General features: G+C 37.7%; 1 protein-coding gene across 1 annotated transcript in view; it reads left to right on the top strand.

The window, feature by feature from the left end:
* Positions 1 to 26988, top strand: part of LOC135223507 (uncharacterized) — a 590163-nt gene that overhangs the window by 99331 nt on the left and 463844 nt on the right. The window contains 3 exon segments of the mRNA XM_064261950.1: positions 9195 to 11750; positions 11752 to 13296; positions 14593 to 14637. Of these exon segments, the coding sequence (XP_064118020.1) occupies positions 9282 to 11750; positions 11752 to 13296; positions 14593 to 14637 (4059 nt within the window). The 5' untranslated portion in view covers positions 9195 to 9281.

Raw genomic sequence — 26988 nt, forward strand, 5'->3', positions numbered from 1 at the left:
CAGGAGTACCTTCGCTTTTACAAACTGGTACCACAATAAGTATTACGGCTTCCGGGTTGGACTTCCAAAAGGTTTTAAAATTTTATTTGGTATGGGGTGTCTGTCGTATTCCATCTAAATTCTTGTATTTTAATTTTAGTGAATTTTTTTTATTATTTGTACGTCGTTCAATGTGAATAGCTTTTTTTTTAGTATATTTTTATTTACTTATTTATCAATGTGTTATTTTATTTCTATTTTGATATATGTGTCTTATTTCCCATTATCTCCTGTCACTTCTTACTACTACTACTACTACTACTACTACTACTACTACTACTACTAACTATTAATAATAATAATAATAATAATAACAACAACTTTTCCTATACACTTATAGGTAGACACCCTCATGCAGATGAATACTTGGATGCGTAGATAGACAGACTTAGGTCCCAGTATTAGTGTGTGTTTCCTAATATCATTTTAGAGTGGCATACTTGTAAAGTTAATTACTATGCTAATGACAGGGCGATAATCGATGAAGATTGATTAGGCGTTGTCCATTAGCGGCCATAGGTGTGCCTTACCTGGATGGATTCCCATCGGTATTAATTAACTTAATATTTATGGGTCAGGTGATCATATTTGGTCTGGGAGGCCAAGATGAAGAGGAGGAGGAGAAGAATAAAAAGGGACAAGAGATGATCGCAGTATCATTTACGAGAGAGAGAGAGAGAGAGAGAGAGAGAGAGAGAGAGAGAGAGAGAGAGAGAGAGAGAGATTCTGATTGCGGATGACTTTGTGTCTGAGGGATGTGAGCGAGAGAGAAAATAAGAGACGATTCGTATGTTTAAGTTAAGAGAGATGTGATTATAAGCAAGAGAGGGAACTCTCTTGGAACGTGACTATATATTTGAGAGGGGATAGAAAAGAAAGCAAATGTCTCCAGTCTTCTCTCCTTCGTATCCGCTTGATAATTTTAACCCGGAAACGCGATTTCCACCCAGCAATCGAATGCCCAGGAACAACGTGATGGATAACTGCTCGGCGGAACAAGTGGTACATGCCTTTGTGTACCGAAGCAGCTTACATCCAGGTTATTTATAAGGCCTCTTTATTTTTCAACTTGCCTCTACATCTTTCCGATGACGTTGGTCGGAGTCTGCGTACCTATGGCTTCCATCGGCTCTTTCTGTTTACGTCTGCGAACTCGCTGAATACCGAAGCCACTGATATCGGAATGGTTTCATGTTTATTTTTCCATTATTTTGATTTGTTATTAATGCTTTCCCTCTTGTTTTTTTGTTGTCAATCACATCAGTGTTTTTCAGTTCCGTAAATTCGTATCATGTAAAACCGTAAAATGGCTAATTGAAAAAATAAAAAAATGTTATCTCAAATTGGGGATTATTATTGGATCTTTCAAACTCTACGGGAATTTTACAGCAGTGTAGACATTTTGAGCCATTTTGCAACTTCGGCCACATGATACTTATATATATATATATATATATATATATATATATATATATATTATATATATATATATATATATATATATATATATAAAAGGTGCCCATTTAAGCACCATGTCTTGTCTTTTGCTAACAGCATGGGAATACGTGGAACTTGTGTATTATGTACATGAACACACATATACATATATATGTATGTATATGTACATACATAAAACACTGGTATGGTATTCATACGTACGCATAACAGGGAATACGTGCGTTAAACACAAGTGCAAATGCGCTTAACACGTTGGTTACGTAGAGAAAAGGCCTTTAATAAGCTGTTGCAAATAAATTCCTGTAGCACAAGCTCAGCGCTTGTCTGCGAAGATGCTGCAAGAAGGAAACATACCCCGGCACACGTCGTTACGAGATGCTCTGGCGGAAGTGGAGGGGGGAAGGCGAGGGGTTGCCCTCTGCCAACCTTCTCGTTTATTATTATTTTTTTCTGTAGGTTACTTGCGATTTTACTCGCCTATTTTTCATGTAACGATCACCGTAGTTGCGTAGTATGCGCATACATGCTCGAAATAAATTTTATATATATATATATATATATATATATATATATATATATATATATATATATATAATATATATACATATATATCTATAGAAGAAGTCTATGATTTCTTGTACTTCTTATCTTTGATGCTGAAGTTTTGAAGGAATCATCTAGCATCTTCTCTCTCTCTCTCTCTCTCTCTCTTCTCTCTCTATCAACTGTCCTCTCTCCTCTGGTCTCTCCTGGCTATAATATAATCTATATATAGATAATAAATATAATATATATATATTATCTATGTATAATTTTATTTTTACGTTTTCTTTCGTATATTATCATAATAGAAATTAGCTATTCACTCTCTCTTTCTCTCTCTCTGAAAGACCGTCGAACACCATCACTAAAAAGCCAATTGCGTGAGCGCTGTATATACTAAATGCGCATGGCTCGTAATACCATCAAAATCCTTATAGGAGAAGGTCGTTCTTTCTTCTGGAAGCTTTTATCGTCTTCTGGTTACGATCGAAGCGAAGCCACGAACCCGCTGCTCTCAGCATGATCCTTCCTGTGATGTCTTGCGACTTAATCTCCCTGAACAGACGAGAGGTGAACGCTCAGCTTCAGGTGAGAGGGTAGAATGACGTCACTTCAGAGAATGACGTCACTTCAGATGAGAAAGGGGAGACTGACGTCACTTCTCGGTTATATACAAAGGCGACCTCCTTAACCTCCCACCTGTAAGAAGTGTCAGAGTTAATGTTTTTTTTTCGGCATATGTTTAATAATTATCTTATTTTGTTAGGGAAAGGGGTTCCTGGGATTATGGGACTATGTTTTTTTTTATTGTTTTTTATACATTTTGTTTTTCGTGTCAGAGGTAATTTCTTTTCTGTATTTATTTATTTATCTATTTTATTTTTTTAGAGAAAGGGGTTGGTGCGATTATGAGGCTATGATTTCTTTATTTTGTTTACAGTTTGTTTTTGGTAGTTACATTGTTAATTTTTTTTTTCTGCGTTTATTTATATATCCATTTTATTTTGTTATAGAAGCGGGTATCGCATTAATTACGGGATATATATTTTTTATTTTGTTGATCATTATTTTATACAATGTTTCCATTGAAAATTTTGGGCTACGGGTTTTTATCAGTTGGATATTCATTTGATTAGAAATCAGTACTGGAATATTTTGAGTTATATAGGAACATAATTTAATTTATTATTGAATGCTTATGCTTAGTTTCCTAAAGACTGTTGTTTATTCCTTTTATGGAAAAGGATTTTAATAAACGTGAATTTCTAGACTTCACATGAAATATAAAATATAAAATATTTTATATTTTAGTCTATCAATCCTACCTACGTATTTTCTGAGTATTTTTTGGTTGGGAATGATTATCTTTTTGTAGTTTCTCGGCAATGTTTTTTGTTATTGATGAGAAAAAATAAATTTATTTTATGTTTATTCCAGCTTCAGTTAGCGAATTTGCATTCTTTCTATTTAGGAGGGAACTGGAATGTAAAGGAAGAGCATTTCATAGCTGTTACTAAAGATTTAAGTTTTCACAAATTATTAAGGAGTTAATTTTTTGAATGATGAATGCACACTGAACATAGATCTTTCACCCTGTTCTTAGCACATTGGATATTCATTCAACCTAAGTTAACGACCGTTTAATCCATTCACCAGCCTTAGAATAATAATCTTTACACAGATTTACATAACCTGGAATATTCCAGCAATGCTGAAGTAAATCAAACCATAAAATCTTGAGAAACGCCACAATTTCCGTTGCCTTGAGATCACGTGATACAATATTACATATACTCTGTTTTTTTCCATCTGTCCATCCGCCTGTGGTGGTCGCGCATAGTAACGCTGCATCCCGGGCTTTAAATAGTTACGCTATGTGTAAGTTTTAGGTAAATAAAAGGACATCTGGGTATACATTTGCAACTGAAAAGTGTTTTAATAATTTACTGTATGCGAATTACACCGTTAATATTCGAAATAAGATATTATTTGAAGCCCGGGACGCAGTGTTACCATGCGCAAACACCACAGGCGGATGGACAGATGAAAAAAAAAAACAGTGTAGTGATCTCACTTCCTTCCCTCTATGAACTCGTGCGCTTGCTTGTACGTCAATTGTCGGAGTACTTGTGTCATCCGTTTCGTGGCGACCGAGGTCTGGATGCCGAGTAACCGGATATATTTTGCAAGGCGGTGTACGGTTGTTGACAGTGGCGCAATTCGTTTCTCGTTTGTTTACTTTGCGCGTCACCGTTCCCTCGTCAGTGCGTTGCGGCGTGATCTGGTTTGCGGGTACCATTAAGGAGACGTATCAGATGATCTGCTCTCTTTTGTCACGACGCATACGTTTCAAGATGCTTGTAGCGGTGACGTCATCTCCACAGAATGATATATGCTTCTTGATGCAACCCTAATTTAAAACATAGAATGCTTCAGGCTCAGTGGCTCTATCAGGGAAAGCAGCCAGTACGGAAAGAGAAGTGCAATAGTAGATACAAACAAGATTAAGCACTTCAATAGCACTTCATTTATTGAAGTGAGATGCGTATAAGTCTACTTAGCCATATGGTATTTGCAACCAGTTTCAACGTATGAAGTTCCAACGATTTAACTGCATGACTTAGCTTTGTTGCGGGGCAGTAATGTGTCTTTAACTATTCCTTGTCCTCGTATTTCACCATATTTCACAGGAGCACTGCAGGCATTACTAACGGTCCTTTGCAGCGTCCCTTCGGCCCCTAGCTGCAACCCCTTTCATTCCTTTTACTCTACCTCCATTCATATTATCTTTCGTCCATCTTGCTGTCCACCCTCTCCTAGCAATTATTTCATAGTGTAACTACGAGGTTTTCCTCCTGTCACACCTTTCAAACCTACCTACCTCTCAATTTCCTTTTCAGCGCTGAATGGCCTCATAGGTCCCAGTGTTATGCCTTTGGCCAATACTCTATATTTCATTCCACACACACACACACACACACACACACACACTATTCCTTGAAATGTCACGTTTTCCTCTTGAAGTTCATGACATTTTCATGTTGATAATAGTCGTGGATTATGTGAAATGCGTTTTATCTTTGTCAGGAGACATTTAAAAGGATAAAACCATACTGGATGGATCTGATGAATAGGAATGTTTTTAGATTTTTTTATGGATTTTCATCGTTCCTCTGTAAATTTTTATGTGAGTGCTGCCAGGGGTGCATTTTCCCCTGTAAGCAAGTACCGGGCCCGTTGCCTGAAAAAAGCGGGACGCCACATCTTAAAAAACTAACCATAGAATTTACTTGAAATTAATCTCGTTATGTTTCTCAGACCCAAATCTGGAGAAATAAATACAAAATCTTAGAAAAAAGTTAAATGTATCCACTACGTCATTTTTGTACGGACAAATAAAATCGATTATATTTCACTGTTTTGACAGGCGCGGGATCACGAGGAACCTCTTAACTCAATGAAAACAGTCTTATTCATAATATAATCCCTGGTCAAAGAAAACAGAGGATACACTCTCGCTTTCAAAGGACACCTGAAGGAACTAATCCGGCGGGAAGGGGGAATGTGCAGGATATCGCAGGAGCTCGTGAAAGGAGTCTTTTCATGAGAAAAGTCTTCAGGAAATTGCTGCTCAATGACAGCGCTTCTTTCCCTTTCAGACTTTTTATTTTTTTCCCTCGATTTCAAGGGGATGCTGATTCTTGCTTTAGAAGAAAGGAAGGTTGTTTGGCCTCAACGGGCTTTGCATGGACGCATACAGTATATTCATTGTAGTGTACGCTGACTGCGCTACAATGTCTTATGTGTGTATCATTTATTTACTTGCGATTAACATTCATTCGTATATTGCCTGCGTATTTATTTGATTCAATGTTGTGTCTCCGGTGCACTTGTAGACTTGTAGTATGTTTGTTATTCTTGCATCTGAGGTAATTGACACTTGTTTGCTTATGTGCTGTATGTATCCTCATTTTAAACTGACGTTATGCCGCGCATTTCCTAGGAGAAATTGCACTTTGATTTGCTTGTAATGCTCTAAACATGTACGCAGTAATTTTCCAGATTCGCGTAATAAATTATTTTGTTGGACACAGTTTATGTAAATTGAACCTATGTCTTGTAATATTCATCTCGCACGTACTTCCGTTTCCCGAGTTCTGCAAATGAAGATTTTTTAAGATTAATTTTATTTTGTTATTATTATTATTATCATTATTTTGCGTCCGACTGTTGAGAGATCGTGTAAATGAATATGTTATTGAACTTAACGCCCAGAAACAGGCAAGAAGCGACGAATAGAGATCGACGTGCTGTTGACGTTGTTTGTGTATACAGTTTGAAGGGGCTGAGAGATCGTTTAAATTTTGGTGTATTCTTCGTTGTATTATCCACCAGCTAAACGATAAATGTGGCAATAATTGATTTTCGCCGAAATAGAGGCATTTAGCAATGTTATCCTGTCATGTCTGAATAAGCAGGACGCCGAGAGGAGAGAACGGAAGGGACGGTTGAGAAGGGGAAGAAGAATGGGGGTGGGGGGATGGGGGGGTTGTGGAGAATGAATTCTTGTCATTCTGAGCGCTTCACGGGGAGGAGATCCGTGTTCGAAAGATACTACCTAATTAGAGGGTGAGGATAAGGGGTGATCTATGGGCAGTTTATAAGTAATTTCCGAGTTGAAAGGCCACCTCAGGGTCGAGGTCTCTTCGGAAGTTTTTAGTCAAAGGTGAGAATTTTTTTTTTTTTTTTTTGTGAGGATCATCTTTATTGTCATCACTGTGATTAGTATGGTTATTATCATAGTCATCATTTTCGTATGAATGTATGGTGTACTCATGCCATCGACTAACGATAATATAAAAGCGATAATAATGATTGTAAGTTTGCGTCAAATTTCTGCAAATCAGATCCCCGAAGACCGAATTCGCTTCGTTTTCACGACAGTTCATCTGTCTAGCTTATAGACGAATTAAATAAAAGCTGTATCGCTACAATAAATAAGTATAAAAACTATGAAATATGTAATGATCACTATATACTCGAGTCTTAAGGTATGTAATTCCGAATTCAGGCAAATATCCCGGATACCTCCTTCAAATTTATGCCGTAGCTAAGAAGTTACTGAGGATATAGCGGTTAGCTTGTGCAATCTTGTACGTGCTCGCACAGTACGAACATGTTCTCTCTCTCTCTCTCTCTCTCTCTCTCTCTCTCTCTCTCTCTCTCTCTCTCTCTCTCTCTCTCTCTGTGAGTTTCACGAATATATATATATATATATATACCTATATATATATATATATATATATATATATATATATAATATAAAATGTATATACTGGTACGAAAAAGCTGCATATTCTAAAAAATAAAAGTTAACCATCTCTCTCTCTCTCTCTCTCCCATAAATCTATATATATATTATATATCTATATTATTATTATATATATCTATTATAATATATATGTATGTTATATATAATGTATGATATATATATATATATATATATATAATCTAAATGTATATATATATATATATATATATATATATATTATATATTATATATATGTGTGTGTGTGTGTGTGTGTAATAATAATAATAATAATAATAATACTAATAAGAACCAGATATGTTCAAAGAACGATAGATGGAAATAACATCTCTCCCATATGCAGGAAGTGCAGTACGATAAATGAAACCATAAACCACATAGCAAGCACTTTCACAAAACCAGTACAAAAAGAGGCATGATTCAGTGGCAAAAGCCCTCCACTGGAGCCTGTACAACAAACATCAGCTACCTTGCAGTAATACGTGGTACGAGCACCAACCTGAAGGCGTGATAGAAAACGATCAGGCAAAGATCCTCTGGGACTATGGTATCAGAACAGACAGGGTGATACGTGCAAATAGACCAGACGTGACGTTGATTGACAAAATCAAGAAGAAAGCATCACTCATTGATGTGGCAATACAATGGGACACCAGAGTTGAAGAGAAAGAGAGGGAAAAAATGGATAAGTATCAAGACCTGAAAATAGAAATAAGAAGGATATGGGATATGCCAGTGGAAATTATATCCATAATCATAGGAACACTAGGCACGATCCCAAGATCCCTGGAAAGGAATCTAGAAAAACTAGAGGCTGAAGTAGTGTTCCAGGACTCATGCAGAAGAGTGTGATCCTAGAAACGGCGCACAGAGTAAGAAGAGTGACGGACTCCTAAGGAGGCAGGATGCAATACGGAACCCCACACTATAAATACCACCCAGTCGAATTTGAGGACTGTGATAGAGCAAAAAAAAAAAAAAAAAAAAAAAATCGTGGTTTCCGAATGTTATCTTTCTAAACTGGTCTATTACTCTGAGCAGCGTATCTTGAAATGGAATCACACGACGTCATAATACACGAAAGGGATAGTGCTGTATCCAAAGACGATGTATAAATCGCAAAGTCGACGAAACTCTTTTACAGTGAACGGAGAACTTGGTCTTTAGAGAGCCTTTTAAGGGTCCATTATTTTGTTTCTTCTGTTTAAAACAATGTGCAAAATTCTTCGCGAGTTTACACACAAATGTCCGTCTCAGCGAACCTCATCAGCCAGGTATACAATTGATTGATTAATCAGCACTTGCTGGCGTCTCACCGACGAGGCTATTGACGCCGTCAGGTATACGAGTGGCAGTCGGGGTATAATGAAGCGTTGAAATGTTAGTCAGTAGACTTGAAGTATGTTTTGTACGAAAGAGTCTGTTCTTTGAGGAGCTAAAGAGTTGGTGATGGATAATGCTTTAGCTGTTGCTTGGGGATTTTAAGAATGCTTAGTTTACGTCAGTGGGAGTTCGTCTGAATGATCTTGATGTCATTCTTTTAAGATCCAGTATTATATGTATGCATTATGTATCTCCTTTAAGATCCATTTTTGCATGTATGCATTATGTATCACCGTTGAAATTTTCTAACATTAATTTTACACGATGGGTTTGAACTTTCTTAATGGCCATTGCAATAACACTAGATGAATGTTATTATGCATACTAGTTATTTTTTTCTTATCATCAGATCGAAAATGTTAATAGCCATGGTAGATGTTTGAATTATTCTTCTTTCTTGTTACCTCTTGATGTGACTTATGTGTATTTTTTCTTTTTTCAGAATCAAGTCCTTCGATACCGCATCAGCCAAATTAATGACGAAGGGAGATGGGATTCACGGGTGCCGGCACCTTATAACGCGATAATTATGGAGGTACAGAGTCCCGATGATTTGATCAACATAGAAGACAGCAACATCCTCGAAAGCCTCGCTAACGACAATTACAAGCTCGTCAAGTACAGCCTGAGCAAAGAGAAGATCATCGAGACTGTGAAGACAGTAAACACCCAAACGAACAAGGTCATCGAGAAGGTAGGAGGAGGAAATGACCTCGAGAATAAGGAGAACATCAGCATCATCCAAGAATATGCCAAAAAGAAGGAGAAGATACACACCACTAAGGAGAGCGTCTTCCGAGTTCAGCAAATGGTCAAGAGGGTGCCCAGGAGGTCTGTGATGACGAGGCAGAATGCCATGGAGGTGCAGGACGAACTCGAAAAGGGCCTCGAGGAGATCGATTCGGAAGGGGATTCCTCCGAGAAGGGGTCAACCGAAATGAGTGAAAGTGCTACTTCGTCTGAGGATGCGTCCTCGGTGGGAGGGTCGTCGACGGAAATGTGCTGCTCCTCTTCAGACGGGCACTCTCCCGATGCCAGAGCCTGTGTAGCGTCGGACTTGGGTTTCTGCCGGCGGTGTGATGAAGGCCCCGACTGCTGCGCTGATGCATCTAACCATGACAGCGGCAGCTTTGCCAGTAGTGCTGACGAAGAGTCTGATGCCACGGAAGTCCCTTCTGTTTTAGAAGTTGAAAATGGAAGAGTGAGCGATGACGGCTTGGACAATGATGACAGCTGGAATTTTGAGGACGATGGCACTACTGGAATGGGCATGCAGACAATGCCTGACGAGCAGAGGTTGGCGCATGGGCAGCTTGAGCAGGACAAGCAACTGGTCAGATCAGAAAAAGATGCAGAAGGTAACTGCAGTGAAGGGGACAGTGACAAAGCCGTTGCCGAGTATGAATATTTTGTTGATGAGGATGATGACGATTATGGTGAAGAATTGGAATATGATGGTGATGTTAGAAATGTTGTGGAATTTGATGACGACGACGAGGAGTATTGTGTGGATGACGATTATGAAGAGGAGGCTGAAGAGGCTGACAACATACAGACACACAGCTCGAGGCGGATAATGTATTCGCGATACCAAGAACCTCTGGAAGTGATTTTGGAAATCTTGGGTGAGGAAGGCGAGGAGGAAGCCGAGAACAAGAAGAGCAAACAAAGCGGCAAAATCAAAGAGCAGAAGAACTCGAGCGAAGACTTGATGAGTTTTTCCAGTAGCGGAGAATTTAGCCCAGACAGTATAGAAGAATACTGTGCAAGAAAAAACCAGGCTAATCTCCTGAACTTGATCAGGGGCAGCAATACAATAGACAGCACGATAGAGAGCCTCCCGTCAGGTCAGACGTCCTTGACAAATGACGACGTAGACGTACTGTTGGGTAAAGAGGAGGTTACTGCAACGTCATCCATGCAGGCAGTTTGTGAAGGGCAGATGGCATCTCTGCCACATCCATGTGATAGACTTGCCCCAGCTTCACCTGGTAATCTGATGGACGTGCCCATTCCACAGCTCAGATTAAACCCTTTGACGCCCCATTGCCAAAGAAGGGAAGAGTTGACAGATAAGGATAAGCTGAAAAGCCTTACCTCTGAAATCGAAGCTTATTTGAAAGAAACGACGCAGCTGCTAGAGAGCGCCACTGCCAACGCTCGAAATTACAAAACTAAAAATGATGCTGATATGGAACAGGTGAAACGAGTGGACATTACTCCTCCCATTGAAGACAGTCCTAGACGAAGTATTGCACCCAGTAACAACAAGTCACCGGCCGGGACTTCAGTTAAGCTCGAAAATGAACAGGTGAATTTAATCGACCTCGATAGTTTTTCTTTTGAAAAGAGTATGACTAAAGGTGCCGCTTCCAACGGCTTGGATCCCAGTGATAGCGATATTAGTAAACCGCCCAAAGAATTCCGCCTCCACTTGCTCAGAGAGGAAGAGATAATCAACCTCGCCACCACTGTTACTGATATATCAACTCCAATTCATCTGACAAACTTCTCGCCGTTAGGTTTGACAGCGGATCCTTGTTACCCAGAACAGCCCATCATTACTCCTCCTCCAATGTTTGTCGGTCACTTCAACATGTGCGAACCAGATCAGGCAAGTCTCGAGAAAGATGGAGCATGTCACGATGCCTTCACTCCCCCGAAAGGCTTTACAGACAACAACAATGAAATATTCAAGACGATCGCCGAAACACCCAAGTTCGCCGAAACCGAGTATTTCTCAGCTCACGAAAATTCTTTGGAAGTCATGGACGCACTGGAGTGGGAGGAGAAGAAGAGCATTAAACAGGAAACTCAGAGAATCATATACAAACCTTCTGATTGCAGTCAAGAAGAATTCATTCCCTTTGCGAGCCTCGTGACCCTACGGAATGGGTGGGCGTCTTCCTTTGAAGAGTTGCCTGACATCGGGGAACCCATGTCGCTACCCATCATAAAACAGTCAAAGGCCTTTAAGTCCAGTCAAGAAGTCATCTTCTTTTGAGGAGCCTATACTGGAAAATAAACCACTTCTCGAGGCGACATCAGAAAAAACGTCGTCCGTCAGGAAGGTTGAATTGAAAGGAGATGCGCCCGTTCAAGAGGTGAAACTGAGAAGAAAAACTCCAATGAATGAAATAACGATAAGAAAAAGGGCATCCGTCGACGAGGTAAAACTAAGAAAAATGTCAGCTGTAGATGATGTAAAACTAAAGAAAAGGTCTTCTGTTGATGAGGCTAGATTGAGAAAGCGGTCCTCTCTTCGCTGTGAGTCTCCTCCCCCAACCGTCGACTGTTTAGAGAGTCTAGAAAAGTTATGTAACAGATTGAGTCTCGAGCAAGAAATGTTGAAAGAAAATGAGAGTAAATTTGTCGCTTTCTGTCAAGTAAACACCAAAAAGGCGGACAGTTATTACTCAAACTGTCAGGATTCAGGTTTCGAATCGATGGTTCATCAGGAAATAGACAGTTCAAAGCAGTTTCACAGCACTGACAGTTTGCATGGCAATAGCAGCTCAGCGACGAAAATGGAAATAAAGAAAGAGATTAGTCAGCCTTTCATTACCAACGAAGGCGGCAAAGAAAACCGGCTCTCAGTGACTATGAAAGAAAACGACGATTACTCAGGATTTGAAGGGATGACTAGTGAAGATGAAGAATTTCGCTATATTGACGAGAAACTGGACGAAATTTTCCGCTATGTTGACGAAGCTAGTAAAAGAAACAGTTTATATAGTGTGGAAGATTTTGATGTGACTAAGGAAATCATAGAAGAGACGAAAACACAAATTTCCTCCGTACCAAAATCAAAGAAGAACAAAGTAAACAGTGAGCTGCAAGCTAAATTGAGTGAACTTTTTAATAACTTAGATTCCATGTACGAGAAACACGTCATAAAAATGAAAGATTTACATGCAGAGCAAGCCTGGTCATCACAGGTCTTTACACCCAAAGGGTATCTCATGCCCGATAAGAAACAATATTTGCAGAGTTGTCAAGCAGAAATTTTACTGTCACAGGTATCGAACCCACAGAGTTTGAGCAGCAATGAGCCAGCTAAGGAAAACGACCCCTACCAAGATATCCTCGATGTTTCCGAAGATTTGAAAAATCTCTGCGTATTTCACGTGAACAGACCTCCTTGGGATGAGGGGCATGCGACATTGTCTACAGCAGGCGCGACCTTTCCTGAGTACTTCGACAGTGATGGTGCTACTCCAGAAGGAGAATATGCTGCATTGTCTTCTGGCCTCGCGTGTGGAGAGGGAGTGGAAGCATTCGAGGGGAACAGAACGAGTACAAATAGTGGAGAAATTCTTGTAGGTGGAAAGGAAAAAGGAGGACCCACGAAACCAGTTGTGTGTACGAATAGAAAAGAGAAGATCGGTAACACAGAGAGCCAGAATGACAGCGGCGTCCACGTGGCCATCCTCCTGAAAACTCTCAAAACCGAAAACCAAAAATGTTACGAAGTGACCCTCAGGTGCCTTCAGAAGATCGTGGCGAGCACAGTCACCATCGAAAACATCTCCAGCATACTTGAGGTGAGAATCTCAATCTCTCTCTCTCTCTCTCTCTCTCTCTCTCTCTCTCTCTCTCTCTCTCTCTCTCTCTCTCTCTCTCGCAGTCTGCGGGAAAAAAGCTTAGCTATGCCTTTTTCCTCTGTAATAATGTGCAGATAATTAGTATCTCCTGTACGGTAGGCCAGGCTTGCCCTTGTAAAATTAAAAAATAACGGACTAAGAAGTTACTGTACACTTTACGCTTGGTATTTGTATCAGACAACTTATTGCATCTTATCTTTAGGAGTTGTGGTAGATATTTAATCTTATTAGCTTTAAAAGTTACCGGAAATACAGAAATGGCAACCCCACATGCATACCTACATGCATACATACGTACATACAAACTCGGGAACGTTTCTCATTGTTTTTCTAAGAAGACCAAACACTTGAACCAATACAATCTTTCTTTCATATTGCATTCATAGTTACCTAAAAGAATTTAATTCATTCATATGCCGCATTTGAAAAATATCCGCTAATAATATAGATAATTTTCATTTAAGATAAAATCACAACTTAAATGACGAATTCGACCAGCGAAATTGTCTTAATTTTTTCTTCGTAAAGATTAACCTTCCTATCCTGTCGTATTTTGATTAATTTGTTTTCAGTAGTGCGTGCTTATCCTCTTATTGAACATTCATACATCCCTTTATTATTTTACGTACTTTTACTCATGCTGAGATGAATTTTGCAAGAGGAAGAAGTTTAAGCCGTCAGAAATTAATGACTATAGAAATACGTTTTTCTTTTGACAACAACTGCATTTGAAGACTTTTAAACTATGAATGCAATGGCCTTCATTTCTTTTGTAATTAGTAAAGCTTTTTAGTTATCTGAGCTTCTGTAGTTATGATTTAGAAATGCACTGTGAATTTTGTGTGATATCTTGCATCTTTTCAGAGCTCTTTTTTTCCTCTCCTTTCATTTGTCCTGTTGTTGGAAGCATTCTTTTCACATAAAGTTTGTACCCTCAGAGCAATTTCTATGAGAAGTTTGACAAAAGATTTGCTCGGCATTACCCAAATGTCTGTTTAACTGCACAGGATTTGAATACTTGCAATTGAAGTGCATGTTGCATGCTTGATATGATAAAAGAAAAGCTTTAATAAAGAAAAAAATCGAAGCTATTTGAATGCTGGTGCAAGACGGCAGCTAGAATGCAGTCAGTTATTGGTTAGTCATCTAGAACATAATTTAACCCGTTTATTTGTCTCCCTTCATACATGTCCATTTTGAAAAGATATTCTAAAGTATGCCTCCCCCTATGTGCAGGTTTCGCCAGATGCTGCGAATGACGGTCCACGCATTCATACAGAGGTAAGTTATTCTGTCAATTGGAACAGTCATGATGAATTATGACACACACATACAAAAAAAAAAAAAAATCAATGAAACTGATAAAAACTGAGTCATTCTGGAAGAAAATGAATGTCGTCCTTTGATCTATTTATACTCACATTCAGCTGAAATACCCTAGTAGAAGTCCTCCTCCTCCTCCTCCTCCTCCTCCTAGGGTTCACAGTCCGCGCAAATGCACTAAACTATAGTAGATTCACATCAACCGTGCATTTGATGTCTAGGCCAGTCCCTTACGACGCTGCTGATTGGCTGTTGATAAGTCAGTCACAGTGCTGGAAATTCTCAGTCTCTCTCGAGAGTTCACATAGGCAGGATTTATATACCACCTCTCCTGAGGGATACTTTTGAAAGACTTATCCCTAAGGAAAGGTGGAACATAAATCCAACCCATGTGAACTCTCGAGAGAGACTGGGAGTTTCCAGCCCTGTGATTGGCATATCAACAGCCAATCAGGAGCGTCGTAAGGGACTGGCCTAGACATCAAATGCACGGTTGATGTGAATCTACTATAGTAAGTACCTCATAAAATATCGTCTTCGTGCGCAGACGAATGCGAGGTTCCACGGAAAACATAATTCTTCAGTTGAAACTGTGTGACATGAAGACGTTCATAGGTACAGTATTGTTTGTAGAGTATATTGTAATTCTCTTAATTTTTCATCATTTTTTTTAAGGATTTGGGAGATTATGTTTGACATACACAGCTTGGAGGAAAGAATTTGTTTTTAGTATGCTGGTGTTCGTTTCTATTTAGTGAATATAGGATCATGACCATTTTAATTTTGATGTATGAAGAGAATGTGAATTCAAGATAAAAGTACACGAATGTTAAAAAAACCAATGAAATTGGTGTAGTCAAATTTAAATGAACCTAAAAGGTAATACAAAAATCCCACATTTTAATCTGATTGATGGAGGTTTCCGAGAGCTTACTTTTTCATTGGAAATCAAGTCAGGCAACGCATTTTTAGACGAGAGTACAGTTAATTTATTTTATCCGCAAAGGGAATAATAACCCTGTTGGAAACCAGACTGCTCGCCCATTTTTCAAAATGCAACGCGTCTAAACAGGGCGTAGATTTCCCGTGGAGTTGATTGACGCTGCTCCCTCTATGTTCAGTAGGTAATTCTTCATACAAGTTCCCCCGAATCTTTTATCCAAGTTATCATCTTACCCTTGTCAATGCAAGGAATTTAGTTTGCTCTTTTTATTTTCTTCTGCAAGTTGTTTTTTATTTACATATATTGCTGAAATGATAGGCAAATTCTATAAGATCTGTGTAAAGAAAGTGTGCAACTCTCTACAAGTGTACCGATACTGAAGTAATACAGCCTTTGAGTGAATTCACAATATACGAACATTATGTTTTCGTGATGTCGTCATGTTGCGCGTTCTTGTTAGTAACATTTAGAGATCGTCGAAAAAAATGAGCCTGTTAATTGCGTTCATGAATGAAGTCACGTTTACTAGAATCTGTTTTTTATTGGAATTTTTTTTTTATTGGACAAAATCCAAGAATGGTCCAGTATGAGTGGTTGCTTGACTTAAAATGCCTTAGATTTCATGAATATTTATCTAAAAAATTTTTTTTTTTAATATCGATTGATGTATTAAATATTCAAATATACTCGATGTATATACTACAGCAAATATATATATATATATATATATATATATATATATATATATATATATTATATATATATATATATACTAATATTAATATATAACATGTATATATATATACATTATATATATATATATATATATATATATATATATATATATATATATATAATATATATATATATATATATATATATATATAATGTGTGTGTGCGAGCAGTCGCTCGCAGTTTTTCAGACTTTAATGAAATACATATACTATAAGCCATTAATCATTCGCATTTTTTGTTTTTGTTTCAAGTACCTGATCCGTTTGAACTGCCTTTACAGTGTGATATTGCTGCTTCATTTAACGCAGTTTCCGTATTCTCTCAGCAGAGCTAAATACATGTGTTTTTTACATACAGATTTTTTGCTCAAAAAGTATCAAAAAAAGCTATATTACGTTACATATTGTCAACAACGAGATGCATTCAATCCGGAGGGACAAATTATTCAGTTACTAAACGCGAGATGGTATATTATTATTTTAACTGGGATGCCGAGAATAAATTGCTATGTCCCATATCAGCGCGAAACTGTTTTTACGATTAAGTGACAGCTTAGTAACGATAAAAGAATTTACGCATATTAGTAACTGCATGAGTCCTTCGAACTCTCAAAACTGTTGGAAAAGGATACAGTTAGATCTTCGGTAACTCCCAAGGAAGGTCTAGTAATCTAATTTAGGTGTAAAGGATTATTTATTTATATAATAAATTTCAAGATATCGTAAAGAATGTAATGCAAATATACTTGTCTATAATATAGGTACTTATCAAAATCTATCACACACACACACACACACACACACACACACATCAAATTGAGATGACGGATCTTCTCCCTTTTTATACCAAGTTTATTTAGAAAGATACCTACTAGCAGTAATGCTCACTATCATTAGGTTACGTTTAGTGTATTGAAGAAGTCTATTCAAGTCTATGCAGTAGTGTTCTTATTCTCTCGAATGATCGTATCGCGAAAATACGAGTGAAAACCACAAGTTCCAGTGCGTACGACAAATCGCGTTATTCCAGAAAGTGTAAGAGAACTACCCAAGTCTCCGCGGTTCGGTCGCGTTTCTTACCTCAGTGTGACGAGGGAACTCGTCAGTGTAACACGTGTGCCATAGATCGCTTTTCTTCCCAGCGGGACCTGACTCGCTGCTCCATTACTAAGTATCGTGCCGGGAAGTGATATTCCATATCAAGTGTTCTTTTTTTTTTTTTTTAGTAGAGTTTACATATGGGAGTTTAAGGAAGGAGAACAGAACGTTGAAAACGCTGCAGTTTGTCCAAATTCCTGTTGATATAGTGGCCCACACGAGGATTTGTTTTCGCCAATGTGAAATTTGTCATTATGAAAATGTACACCCGGTCAGAACAGTCGTCTGAATTTTGCCTGTTTCTTCCGACTGGTTATTCCCAGTAAATCGACTTTTGAAGATTTAGTGGAGTTTTAACTGTTGCGAAGCTCTCTTTCATCTAAACAGAAAAAAAGCCTGTATCTAGACAACGCCATGTCTGTTTACGCAGACATGGAGGCATGTTTGGGCGGCTTCGGCTATGTAGGCAAAGACGAGGGTGGTGTCACTGTGGGCGTGGGTGGGACCGAAATGGTGGAGGGAGAATCTGTGGGCAGCCTGGTCGGCGGAACTCTCTGTATTCGGGTGGGGTCACCTTGCCCCTCGACCTCCACAGACCTGACCTACGATACCCATCACACAGATACAACTTTGGATATAACTGCTCTCGACTTCAGCGTCTTCGAGGCCGACCTCGTTGATTCCGATGATGAGGTGAGATGTTGTTCCTTCAAGAAGTTTTCATTGCGAGATGGATCTTATGAACATAGTTTTATGATCTTGAAATGATTTCCTTATTGATTCAGGATTATCTGGTATTAGAGTTATTGATGCAGGATTATCTGGTATCAGACTTATTGATGCAGGATTATCTGGTATCAGCGTTATTGATGTAGGATTATTTGGTATCAGAGTTATTAATGCAGGATTATCTGGTATCAGAGTTACTGATTCAGGAATATCTGGTATCAGATATTGATTCGGGATTATATATCTGGTATCAGACTTATTGATTCGGGAATATCTGGTATTAGAGATATTGATTCAGTATTATATGGTATCAGAGTTTTTAATGCAGGATTATCTGGTATCAGACTTATTGATTCAAGATTATCTGGTATCAGACTTATCGATTTAGGATTATCTGGTATCAGAGTTATTGATACAGGATTATCTGGTATTAGACTTATTCATTCAAGATTATCTGGATCAGACCTATTGATTCAGGATTATCTGGTATCAGAGTTATTGATTCAGGATTATCTGGTATCAGACTTATTGGTTCAGGATTATCTGGTATCAGAGTGATTGATTCAGGATTATCTGGTATCAGAGTTATTGATGCAGGATTATCTGGTATCAGACTTATTGATTCAAGATTATCTGGTATCAAACTTATCGATTTAGGATTATCTGGTATCAGAGTTATTGATACAGGATTATCTGGTATTAGACTTATTCATTCAAGATTATCTGGATCAGACCTATTGATTCAGGATTATCTGGTATCAGAGTTATTGATTCAGGATTATCTGGTATCAGACTTATTGGTTCAGGTATTATCTGGGTAATCAGAGTGATTTGATTCAGGATTATCTGGTATCAGAGTTATTGATGCAGGATTATCTGGTATCAGACTTATTGATTCAAGATTATCTGGTATCAGAGTTATTGGTTTAGGATTATCTGGTATCAGACTTATTGATTCAGGATTATCTGGTATCAGAGTGATTGATTCAGGATTATCTGGTATCAGAGTTATTGATTCAGGATTATCTGGTATCAGACTTATTGATTCAGGATTATCTGGTATCAGAGTTACTGATTCAGGATTATCTGGTATCAGAGTTATTGATTCAGGATTATCTGGTATCAGACTTATTGATTCAGGATTATCTGGTATCAGAGTTACTGATTCAGGATTATCTGGTATCAGAGTTATTGATTCAGGGATTACTGGTATCAGACCTGATTGATTCAAGGATTTATCTGTATCAGAGTTACTGATTCAGGATTATCTGGTATCAGAGTTATTGATTCAGGATTATCTGGTATCAGAGTTATTGATTCAGGATTATCTGGTATCAGAGTTATTGATGCAGGATTATCTGGTATCAGACTTATTGATTCAAGATTATCTGGTATCAGAGTTATTGATTTAGGATTATCTGGTATCAGACTTATTGATTCAGGATTATCTGGTATCAGAGTTACTGATTCAGGATTATCTGGTATTAGACTTATTCATTCAAGATTATCTGGATCAGACCTATTGATTCAGGATTATCTGGTATCAGAGTTATTGATTCAGGATTATCTGGTATCAGAGTTATTGGTTTAGGATTATCTGTATAAAGGACTTATTGATTTCAAATTATCTGGTTTCAGAGTTATTGGTTTAGATTATCTGGTATCAGACTTATTGATTCAAGATATCTGTATCAAGAGTTTATTGGTTTAGGATTATCTGGTATCAGACTTATTGATTGCTTCAGGATTATCTGGTATGCAGAGTTGATTGATTTCAGGCATTATCTGGTATCAGACTTATGTGATTCAGGATTATCTGGTATCATAGTACTGATTCAGGATTATCTGGTATCAGTAGTTATTGATTCATTATATCTGGTATCAGACTTATTGATTCAGGTTCTGATCATTCGGTATCAGAGTTTATTGATTTCAGGATTATCTGGTATCAGAGTTATTGATTCAGGATTATCTGGTATCAGACTTATTGATTCAGGATTATCTGGTATCAGAGTTACTGATTCAGGATTATCTGGTATCAGAGTTATTGATTCAGGATTATCTGGTATCAGACTTATTGAGTTCAGGATTTCTGGTATCAAGACCTTTTGATTCAGGATTATCTGGTATCAGAGTTACTGGGGGGGGGGGGGGGGGATTCAGGATATCTGGGTACAGAGTGATTGATTCAGGATTTTCTGGTATCAGTTTTATTGATGCAGGATTTCTGAGTATCAGACTTATTTGATTCAAGATTCTCTGGTATCAGAGTTACTAAAATTCAGGATTATCTGGTATCAGAGTTATTGATTCAGGATTATCTGGTATCCGACTTATTGATTCAGGGATTATTTGGTATCAGAGTGATTTCGATCAGGATTATCCTGTTATCAGAGTTATGATTGCAGGTTATTCTGGTTCAGACTTATTGATTCAAGATTATCTGGTATTCAGAGTTAGGATATTAGGATTAGCTGGTATCATGGACTTATTGATCAGGATTATCTGGTATCAGAGTTATTGATTTCAGGATTATCTGTTCAGACTTATTGATTCAAGGATTATTGGATTAATCAGAGGTTATGATTCAGGATTAATCTTGGTATCAGAGTTATTGATTAGGATTATCTGTATTCAGACTTTAGTGATTCAGGGTTATCTGGTCTCAGAGTTACTGATTCAGGATTATAGTTGGTAATTCAGAGTTACTGATCAGGATTATCTTGGTATCAGGAAAGTTATTGGATCCCAGGGGATAATCCTGGTAATCAGAAATCGGCCCCAGGGGGAATGGAACGATTATAGAGGGTTGGGAATTGAGTTATAATTGAATTTATCTTGGTATTATGAGTGAACAACGAACTCCAGTAATTACTCTTTTTGATGGAGTTTAATCAGGTTGCATCGATGAGTATGCATTTTTTCATTAGTAAAAAAAAAAAAAAACTTGGTCTGTATGTTCAGAGCCATTTGTAATCACAACACTTGCACTTTTGAGGCGTCCTGATAGGGCATAAATGTCGAAGAAAATTCTTTTATCTGCTTTAGGAGATGTCAGTAATAACTTTTGTCATGTCCTGTTGCTTTGTTAGCAATGTTAGCATAAATCTATATTGTTTCGAATGTTAAAGATAGCCGATTATGTAATGAATACGTTAGATAGATAAATTAAAAAATATCCGCCAGCTTTTTAGCGCCCAGGGGAAACGTCTTTGAATCATCATTGTGTGACTCGAGAACAAATCATCATTGTGTGACTCCAGAACAGAGGGGATAGAATATTCAAACCTTTCAAAAAGCTTAATTCCGTGTGTTAACGAAGTATTTGGAAGGGAACGGCCCTGATACATCACAAACATCGTACACACACGAAAGATTGTTACAGCTGCTTAGAAAAGTATCTTACCTGGTTGTTTAAAAAAGTAGTGAAGGGATTTCAACAGGTATACAGAGAATGATCTTACTTAATGATGTTACTATCTTTCTTAGTTACTGTTAAAACAAAATATATATACAAGTCGTGTCGGGATTTCAACAGGTATACAGAGAATGATCTTACTTAATGTTATTGCATAATTTATAGGCGAATTCATTGCTTCGATTTCCCATGACAGTGTCAAATTTGTGTATTCTGTATAAAAGCGTGATATGACAGTGAATCTCGGGATATGATCAGAACTAATTAATCCCCTGGTCATTTAGTTTTAACCTGTTTGGTTTTCTGCGCAAAATATTTTTGCAAAAATTATTATTATTATTGCTGGAAGTAAACTTTTTAATAAAACTTATTATTATTATTATTATTATTATTATTATTATTATTATTATTATATTTCAGTCTCGTAGATCAAATAGATACCTATGAAACAGCCTATTAGCTTAAAAAAAACGAATAGAAGACGGTTCTATCGAGGAAGCAATGTGATATATGCCACATGTAGTGTATCATATTACAGGGCCGCGCAAGATTTGCATATCCATAATGGCCAGGGAAAGACGAGGAGGGTCATGTTTATTCATGATATTTTTTCACTCCGAATTTAAGGATTATTTTTCCTGTTTAGGGAGGGGTTTGTTTAAGCTCGTGGTATTTCCTCGAGTGTGCAGTGTTTGTATGTGACTTTTCTCTGAATGGGTGTGACAATATTTTTTTTTTTTAATGGAAAACCTGATCCTTATAGATGATTGAATTCAGTTATTCACTCATTCCCAGTGCCGTCAGTGCACCTCATGCGGTGAACTGTATACGCATTACTGAAGGTTCTTTGCAGCGTGCCCTCGGCCCCTAGCTGCAACTCCTTTCGTTCCTTTTACTGTACTTCCTTTCATGTTCTGTTTCTTCCATCATACTTTCCACCCTCTCATAACGATGTTTCATGGTGCAACTGAGAGGTTTTCCTCCTGTTACACCTTTCAGATCTCTTTACAGTCAATTTCTTCAGAATTAGCTCTGCGCACTTCTTAAGCAAGGAGGTAATTGGGAAAAATTGCCGTCTCGTTTTCACCAGAATAACTCGGAATTTATGATTTTCAATAACGTGTACACATTCTCTCTCTCTCTCTCTCTCTCTCTCTCTCTCTCTCTCTCTCTCTCTCTCTCTCTCTCTCTCTGCGTTTTTGGCCTTATTCCGCAAGCGATAGCGCATTCAGACCACAATTGAATGACCAGTATTCGATTCCCAAATTAAGCGAGGAGAATGTAATATGGCGAATTTATTATGCACCTGGATGATAGTCGACTGTAGGGGATACAGCTAAAGTAAAGATGATAAAAGCAGATTGACGGATAGAGAGAGAGGTAGCGCGTAAACAGCGGGAAATTTGTAAGATGGTCTCTCTTGCTATGTGGTGGTTACTTATCAATTTGAAGAGTGTGCTAGGCCGAATGCTTTGCTTTGAGACCATTTTTATGTAATTAATGCGTTGTACCCTGTTTGCTTAAGATTTAACCAGCACCATGAAATCACTTGTCCCAGAGAACTGAAATTTGAGGGTCATATATATATATATATATATATAGTATATATATATATATATATATATATATATATATATATATATATATATATATACATATATAAATATACATATACATATATACACACTCAGGTGTATAGTTCTACGGAAGGCTGCGGAAACACCGTCACGAATGCTTCATTGTGCCGTGGAATGCGGAGACCACGGTCTTGGCCGTGGAGGAGACTTTAGGATTCTCTGAAAAATGCGGAGACATGTCTGATAGGTCCATGTAATTTCCTTCCGTTGGGAGGCCGGTGAGTTCAAGTAGTTTTTAGTTATTTCCTGGAACGTCCCTCATCCGATACAGTACTGGAATATGATACGAGTGGACGGTAAATGAAACATTGTCTAATAAAACTTCTGTAACGAATGTGTAGGAGTCAGCGCCATAGTTGTGTACTTTAATGGTTTTAGATGTTCAAAGGCCATTTTTTTAAAACAAAGTTCTCTGTAAAAGGAGAATTGGTGTACTATTTGCACTTAGTTAACTAAAGAGAGAGAGAGAGAGAGAGAGAGAGAGAGAGAGAGAGAGAGAGAGAGAGAAGAGGAGAGAGAGAGAGAAACAACTTCATAAAAAGTAGATAACCAGGAAAGAAAGGTCAACTTTTATTCATAAACAATCGGAGTATTAATATGAAGCTTGAAGTCCCATTTCACGGAAATGGGGAAATTGAACAATAGCCTATGGCTAACCTTTTATTTGTTTTTGATGAGCCATAAATTTCCAGGAAAAACGCGCAACGCATTTGTTTAATATTAATGAAAATTATTATTATTATTATTATTATTATTATTATTATTATTATTATTATTGTTGTTGTTGTTGTTGTTGTAAATTCGGTGGACCGGAGGTTTTGAAAATAGCCTTAACCACGGTTTTGGCCTATTGATCATGTTTTTACAACTATATGATTCCATTTTATTACAATAAACGTCAATGTAATCTAATTATTATTATAACTGTTACGAGTTTACGTAACCAAATTATTGCTATCATGATGTACTCCTCTGAAATACTGGACAGAATTCCTTCATGAACGAAACTGCCCCGAACCCTCACCTGTTTACCTGGGCTTCCCCCTCAGGGTGAGAACGGGCCTACTCCAGGGCAGAGTACCCAGAGGCACGTGTGAAGGTACGTCGTCATCTCCTACTCGACGCTCTTTCCCCACTACTCAATTTCGTCTCTCCCCAGGGTTCCTCTTGTCTCATGTCACTTTCCTGACCACAGATTCTCTCTCTCTCTCTCTCTCTCTCTCTCTCGTCTCTCTCTATCTCTCTCATCTCTATATATATATATATATATATATATATATATATATATATATATATATATACACACACACACACACACTCACATATATATATATATATATATATATATATATATATATATATATATATATATATATATGAAGATAAAGGCCCATATAAAACACTGTTTCAACGTTGCAACCATATATTTCGAGCACTTCCTTCTGTGCTCCTGATCACTGGTAAAATATTTTACCATTGATCAGGAGCACAGAAGGAAGCGCTCGAAATATATGGTTGCAGCGTTAAAATAGTGTTTTATGGGTTTTTCATCTTCATGTTATACCGTTGTATTGCAGTAAAAAGACATTCACATATATATAAACATATATATGTATGTATGTGTATATATATATATATATTATATATATATATATATATATATATATATATATATATATATATATATATATATTATATATATAAGGTTCAGTGAACCTCCAACCCAGCGACTGCTGAAAGGCTAATTTCCTGTGGATACCCGTCAGACCTTTTTGCTCAGGTGTTGCATAGTAGTAGGATCGTGTTTTGATTGAATGGCCTCTCCATTCCAGGGTATTCATCCGTTGCTCTTTGCTCGCTTGAGTAATGGAGCTAAGAAAAAACTATTTTCCTAACTTCTTCGAGTGTTGGTAAGGGGACGTAGGGGAGGGGGGGGGGAGCATGCGCATCGAGATAAACAGCAACAATAGAACTATTGCCTAATAGTGATGATAACGACCGCAGTAATAGCAAGAACATCAGCGATAACAGTATGATAATATTTTATTGTTAGCCTTGAGAGAATATATATATAATTTCTCGCCTGACCATTAATGTTCCTCATCCGCGAGATTGATACGATGTCGATGACGGGCAGAAGTAACGACCTGGTAAATGTGATACGAGTGATGATACACAATTTTGAGATTATCGTCGATGATCTCGCCCTAGACTAGGTTGGTCGCTTGAGGGAAGAACAGTCGTTAACGGATTTTCTCCCGCCTTAAACCATCCCTCGGGTGAGCCAGACAATGATGTAAGATAAAGCGATTCCAGGTAGTTAGCATAATGCCATTAATTGTCTGTCGTCCTTCTCTTCCTCTTTATTGCCTGCTTGGTACCTTCTTCTCACTTCGTCTCACATGTCATTCTGATCTCTTTCTTCCTCCGTTCTTTTTCTTTCTCACTTTTCTTCTGTTTTCATCATTCCCTCATCATTTTCACCCTTTTTTTAAATTCCTTACATTCCTTTTTCCTATTACAGGCGCTTCTTAACTTTCTCTGTCTTTAGTCTTCAACATATCTCCTCTTAATTTTTCTCTTTATTTTCCTTTCACCCCTCCTTATTGTTCCCTCACCATTTTCACCCTTTTTTTCATTCCTTACATTCCTTTTTCCTATTACTGGCGCCTCTTAACCTTCCCTGTCTCGAGTCTTCAGCATATCTCTTCTTCTTTTTCTCTCAATTTTCCTTTCGCCCCCTCCTTATCGTCCCCTATTAACCTTGACCATTTTGGGTAGGCCTATTTTTTAGGGGAACTGTTGAGGGTTAGCCAGGTAAGATTGCTTCTCTTCACGTCGTCACGCAAGCAGTCGCGTCCACACGCAGGTTCCTGTAGTCACTACAGAATTCTCGCTGTCACTCTATTTTAATTTGGACATTTTGATAGCATGAAGGTATGCTCAAACGTTCGCTCGCTTTTTCCTCTCTATTTGCCATTAAGATCTTCTTATGTTCTAATAGTTAAGTAGGTTTTAGATTTTGTTCTTATCTACAAAGGGCGGGGCGGGGGGGTTAGCATTTATGTTATTGATTGCCATCATTTGGGTTGACGTGATAGTTGCCATTCACGTACTTTGATAAATCGAAGAGAGCAAATAAAGTTTTGAATTAATTTCTGACCACCGCGGTCTTTTTTATTGATTTGTTTTTTTTTATATCAGTCTCCCATTTCATTTTGAGTTCTCTCGACCCCTCGCAGAAATCCTAATAACCTCGTAGTTATTAGTTGGCACTTTCCCAGTATAAACAGCCAAAATGATCTTATATATATATATATTATATTATTATAATATAATAATATAAAATATAAAGAATATATATATATATATATAATATATATATTCCACACGTTAGTAGATTATAAGAAGTTTAACGTTGGTAATGTCTATATTTTTTTCAGGTATTTTTGTGTTTTTTTCTTTTGTCTCTAAAGCATTCACAAAATTTTTGGGAGTCATACCTAACCTCCAGTTTACCAGTGCACGTATTCGGGCACATTCAGCATTACAAATGTTTTTCCCGCGTTTGCATGATAACGAGCTTCTTTCTAATTGCTTAGAGATCATTTGCTATTGAAACTTCAGGATTTTTTTGTATCTATAGTTTTTGCAACTATTTGCGTCCAGACGTCGCATCGGCCTTTAGTATCCTGGTCTCTTGCGACACCTGGTTGTTCAATCAAGAAATCGATCAGTTCCCTCGAGGTT

This window comes from Macrobrachium nipponense, chromosome 10, assembly GCF_015104395.2.
Source record: "Macrobrachium nipponense isolate FS-2020 chromosome 10, ASM1510439v2, whole genome shotgun sequence".
NCBI classification, from domain to species: domain Eukaryota; kingdom Metazoa; phylum Arthropoda; class Malacostraca; order Decapoda; family Palaemonidae; genus Macrobrachium; species Macrobrachium nipponense.